The sequence below is a fragment of the Pinus tabuliformis genome, chromosome 5_1, assembly GCF_031772625.1.
Source record: "Pinus tabuliformis cultivar Carrire ecotype Pingquan chromosome 5_1, CPIR1, whole genome shotgun sequence".
Lineage (NCBI taxonomy): Eukaryota > Viridiplantae > Streptophyta > Pinopsida > Pinales > Pinaceae > Pinus > Pinus tabuliformis.
In genome coordinates, this window is record NC_142305.1 from 420100826 (window position 1) to 420105857 (window position 5032).

A 5032-nucleotide genomic window follows, 5' to 3' on the forward strand; every position below is an offset into this window, starting at 1 on the left:
ACACCCCCATACTCGTCTGATGCAAACAGAAATCCAATTTTACTCAAGTTAAAAAATATTTCATTAACAGTAATAGAAATACATTTGCTGCCAAAGTGAAAAACTATTACATTCAATCTGAATCTTACACAAAATTCTAATGGAAATGCATTTCCTCTCATAGTAAAAATATAACTGGAATCTGTCAAAATTATAAATGAATATATATTTCTCTATGCTACTACCCATGTAATGCTAAACTGAGGCAAAACTCCATGAGTCCAAACAAGAATAGATTCCATGAAAATATAAAGCTATACCCATTTTGTCAAAGTAGAAATACAATACTCATTCTCTCGAAAGTGTATTTAATTGCTTCTATTTGAAGAATAGAAAACCCAGTTCCGATCCAAATATAGGTATCTGTATTTAATTGCTTCTATTTGAAGAATAGAAAACCCAGTACCGATCCAAATATAGGTATCAGTATAGCCATAGTAAATAGCTTAATTCAACGTAAAACAGCTCACTGAACTTATTGTGGGTAGTGCCTCTGCTGGTTTTCTGAAAACATATTCTCCTGTGTGAGGATGTACCTAAACCAATTCGCAGAGGCCCTCGGATATCTTTTCAAATTGTCCTTGTAATCCACATAATATAAACCGAATCGATAGGTATACCCAAACGCCCATTCAAAGTTATCCAACAGCGACCAAACCAGATAACCTCGAATATCAGCTCCCTCGCTGCCATCATTTTTATCAGGCAAACACTATATGAGTATAAAATCGTTCATCTATACAACCAATTAAATCACAAAACATCAGCCTACCTGATAGCTTCAAGTATTTCTGATAAGTGCTCTGAATGGTACATCACTCGCCCGGAATCGTTTAATGTTTGTTCCAGTGGAGTTGTGCCATTGTCAAAATCAGCATATCCTGTGAGAATTCATACCCATATTCATGTCCTTAATAATCCCTTCGTTCCAAATTCAGATCTTCAAGAGAACACAGAAATATTTCTTTCTTCTTCAATAAATGTTAAGGCTCAAGTACCAGTTTCGGTGACATATATAGGAGGGTTGTTATATTGGTGTTTTGTATAGTTTATTAGGTCCTTTAGTCCCGCCGGATAAGACCTATAAGTTGAGACTCCTTCCTGCAAAACAGATGAACAATGGTTTAAGATACTTCTCTCTATTTGTGATGATCATATTAAAAAATAACCCAACAACAACAGATTGAACTTAAAATAATCCAATAACCTTTTAAATTTTTTTTGAAGATGGACTTACCACTGATCCAATGTAAACTCCATCAACTTCATCTGAAACTCGGACAATATACCAATATTAATATCAAACTATGAAATCAAGAAAGATTATAAAAATGTTGAACAGATCACATAGGGATTAAAACATTAGTTCCATGACAAACAAAATCTGTTTCACTGCAGCATTGTGCTGGGTGAGCTATACATAAATAAAAACTATTGTTAAAATAATGGCTTGCAATATTACACGTTATATTCGCCCTGGCATCCAAAACGAAATCCGTGAGGAGAGGATTTGGTGGATGAGGATTGTTGATTGCGAAGTATGTTGTGTAGTAGTTATACCCAAGAAAATCGAAGGAGCCTTTCAGTTCTTTCGCCTGTTGACTCGTAAACCTAGGCAAACGTGCGCCAACTAACGTTCTCATCGAGTCGGGGTATTTTCCGGAAGTCAACGGCTCCAAAATCCTTTTGGCAGTAAGAAAAACCATTTCATTATATTTTTCTGACTTCAATGGATCGAAAAACCTTTTGCAATTCAAAAGTAAAAATCTAAATACTTCGAATGCCAAAAAATTATTTGTTCTAATAAAAATGAACTAGCAATTATACCATCCTATCCTAAAGTCGATCGCTCTCTGAGTAGCCATTTGATCCACCAATGATTTAGAACATGACACCATCCAGTTCGCTGTAAGCACTATGCCTATCGAACCTTTCTGTTTTCCCTGCATTTTATTTTTAACTTTACAATATATTCTTGTTCAACACAAAACCATATCAAATCAGATCACTTATTCTGAGTACCTGGTACTTAGTCTTATATATTTTTACAGCGGCGCTATGTGCAAGAAGCATATTGTGGCCTACAATATAAGGCTCTGTTGCAGAATCACCCGCTGTGCAGTTTCCAAATCCAGGGGAACATCGACCAGGAGCTTCAACCCCAATATCGTAGCCAAGATATGAGAAGTAAAGCTGTTCATTCACAGTTACCCAATATTTCACACGGTCCCCAAAAGCTCGAAAACATTCTTCTGCATATACGCCGAAGTCCTCTCTGAAAGAAAGAGAAAATGCTTAAATATATATTTCCATGTTTTGAAAGCGCCAAACAAATATTTATGACATGATGAGTGAACATTACACGATTTTTTGGCTAAGGAATCCCATATACTCGTCTTCCAGAGCCTGTGGTAAGTCCCAATGGAACAGTGTAATGAAAGGCTCTATATCTGCAATTAATGCAAAGGCCATATACAAGTTTTATATATAATGATAAAGGAAAACTTTCCACTCTTTGAATGGTAGGTTTATAAATTTTCTGAAAAATGGTTCAATCCATTAACTCACCCCCTTAAACTGAAATAATATATATAAATATTTTGAAGGCAAGAGCAGAAACAGAAGCTAAAATGCAGATGAAACAAACACACTCCCTGATTATAGACAAACCCAGATTAAAAATCAAACTTTTGAACTTCTCACTATACTTGCTTCCAATCCACAAGGACTGACAAATCCTATAGACCATGGAGGGCTAATAAATGATTTCTCTGATACCATTATTGAGAAGCTCGTTTATGAGATTATTGTAATAAGCGATTCCTTCTTGATTGACACCACCATGTCTTGGAGAGCCCTCTGTAAAAACAATTCCTAAAAATTATTAGAGAGTTACTAAAGGAGATGAAGGCTGAAAATAGAAAAAAAAAAAGAGCTTTCTTCAACTTACTAGGAAAGATACGCGACCAGGAAATTGAAAAACGATAGACGTCCATTCCCATATATTTTAAGCGTTGAATATCCTCCTTAATATCAGTGCAAACCATTTGAATTTAATCAAAAAATAATATATTATGATTCTCTATAAGTCAATGGACTAGTTACAATGTTTTCAGACATCTTTACGTCAATTGCAGATTGCTTAGAATATCCGAAATCAATTGTTTACCTCTCGCCTTCACATTTGGGGTATTTCAGGAATCTGCAGTCCTTACTTAAAATAGACTATTTACCAATCAAAAGAAATACTGTTCTTAATTTATTTTCCTACCTTATAGAGGTGGTATTGATCATCTGCAACATCCCCGTTCGTGCCATCTGCAATTTTACCTGTATAGCAGTAATTAAATAACAAGTTACTTCAAACACACAAACTGAATGGAAGGGGCTCGGCGTTAAAGTTCATGTATGTATGGTTTGAGCGTAAACCTGCGGTGTGGGAGAATGTATCCCAGATGCTGGGCAGTCTCCCGCCCTCGCGGACAGCTCCTTCCACCTGTAAATCAAACCCAAAAATATCTCAGAAATATAGTCCATAAAGTAATTGATATTATATTGAAGGTGCAGGGATTGACGTGGGAAGATCAACTTGGTAAGCAGATGTGGCGGCGCCGAACTTAAAATCTTTTGGAAACATGCTTCTATCTATCTTTGCAGAACAACATCCTGCCGCCTTAACATCTCCAGTGATCAGGAGGAGGAGAAGAGAGAGTGAAAATCGCAAACAGTTGCAGATGCAGTATGAACTTAGACCTTGAATTCCTGCCATGTTATTTCGCAGTTTTGCTTTGAGATGCCGATGTAAAGTAAGGAATTTTTGCAGAAATCAAACAGTACGCAATATAAAATCAGCGAGGACCATAGCAATATCACCCCACCTGACTTCTAGTCTGTCAGGACGCTGAGCCTCGGCTACGACGTTAAAATTATGTCTATTTATGATAAAATAAGGATGAAGTGTAAAGTTGTGGGATCCACTTATACTGATTCCTGCAAATCTGAACAAATGATCGACAACAAAATATTAACTTTTCTGCATGAGTGGAGTGCAAAAGTTCGAAGTCGTGGGATCCACTTTTACTTCACAAATTATCGACAAAGAAGTATCAACTTTTGGGTTAATACTTGTACGTCATAGGGTCAACTTCAATTGTTTTTTGGAATTTCTTCCCCAACTTTATATAAATATTGAAATTATTCTCACCAAAAACAACTAAGAAAATGCTTTTATCGAAAATCAATTAAAAATGTATCCTAAATATAATATTAACATATTTTTGTAAACAATAATTGAGTTTTAATTTTTCCTAAATATAATATTAACATATTTTTGAAAACAATAATTGAGTTTTTTATTTAATTTTTTTGGGTTAAACATCACATTTAAAAAATGTAACTTTAAAAGTACATTTAATAACCTAAATTAATAATTACATAACCTTTTTATTTCATGGTTAACTAACGTAATCTAATTAATAATTAAATAACTTTTATTTTTATTTTTGGTATTTTCCTACAATTTTAACTAAAATTATGTAGGAATTGAAGGGTTTCTTTTATATCATTATAATAATTCTATTAAATATGTTTATTTTGGAATAGGTTTTACATACTTGTAATTTAATTATTAATAATTATTACGTGAATGCTAAGGATTTTTATGAAATATTGTAAAATATTTTTATTAATATTCTCAAATAAAATGTTGTCTTTTTAATTAAATTGATTAATTAAAAAATGTCAAATCAACAAGTGTCAGATGAAATGAGTTATAGTTTTTTGGGACTAGAATAGATCCATCTTAGCAAGCAAATAGATCAAATATGCTGAGGTGAAAACTTCTAGAATGCAAAAACTCGAGAGAAGGTTTGCAACTTGAGAGATTTAATCCCCTTGCAACGTAATAAATTCAAGGACTATATATATATATATCTATATATATATATATATATATATATATATATATATATATATCTCATATAAAATTTGATAC

The 5032-nt window shown here is 33.5% G+C and overlaps 1 protein-coding gene across 1 annotated transcript; it reads right to left on the reverse strand.

The window, feature by feature from the left end:
- Window positions 1–476: 476 nt before the first annotated feature.
- Window positions 477–3833, reverse strand: LOC149165271 (beta-glucosidase 13-like). Its single transcript, XM_089429768.1, has 13 exons — window positions 3629–3833; window positions 3469–3535; window positions 3311–3369; window positions 2990–3065; window positions 2818–2898; window positions 2402–2489; window positions 2062–2314; window positions 1867–1982; window positions 1502–1782; window positions 1277–1308; window positions 1038–1140; window positions 812–920; window positions 477–725 (listed from the first exon to the last, which is right to left on the reverse strand). The coding sequence occupies exons 1-13, from the start codon at window positions 3806–3808 to the stop codon at window positions 515–517; spliced, it is 1656 nt and encodes a 551-aa protein (XP_089285894.1). The 5' UTR covers window positions 3809–3833; the 3' UTR covers window positions 477–514.
- Between the last annotated feature and the right edge of the window lie 1199 nt (window positions 3834–5032).

Bases quoted from the DNA above. Each gene is read 5' to 3' on its own strand.
- LOC149165271 (XM_089429768.1), bottom strand. From the start codon at position 3,808: ATGGCAGGAATTCAAGGTCTAAGTTCATACTGCATCTGCAACTGTTTG. The intron at 2,490-2,817 runs GTATCAGAGAAA...CATTAATTGCAG, and splicing joins AAACGAGCTTCTCAATAATG to ATATAGAGCCTTTCATTACA. The intron at 1,983-2,061 runs GTACTCAGAATA...AATAAAATGCAG, and splicing joins TATATAAGACTAAGTACCAG to GGAAAACAGAAAGGTTCGAT.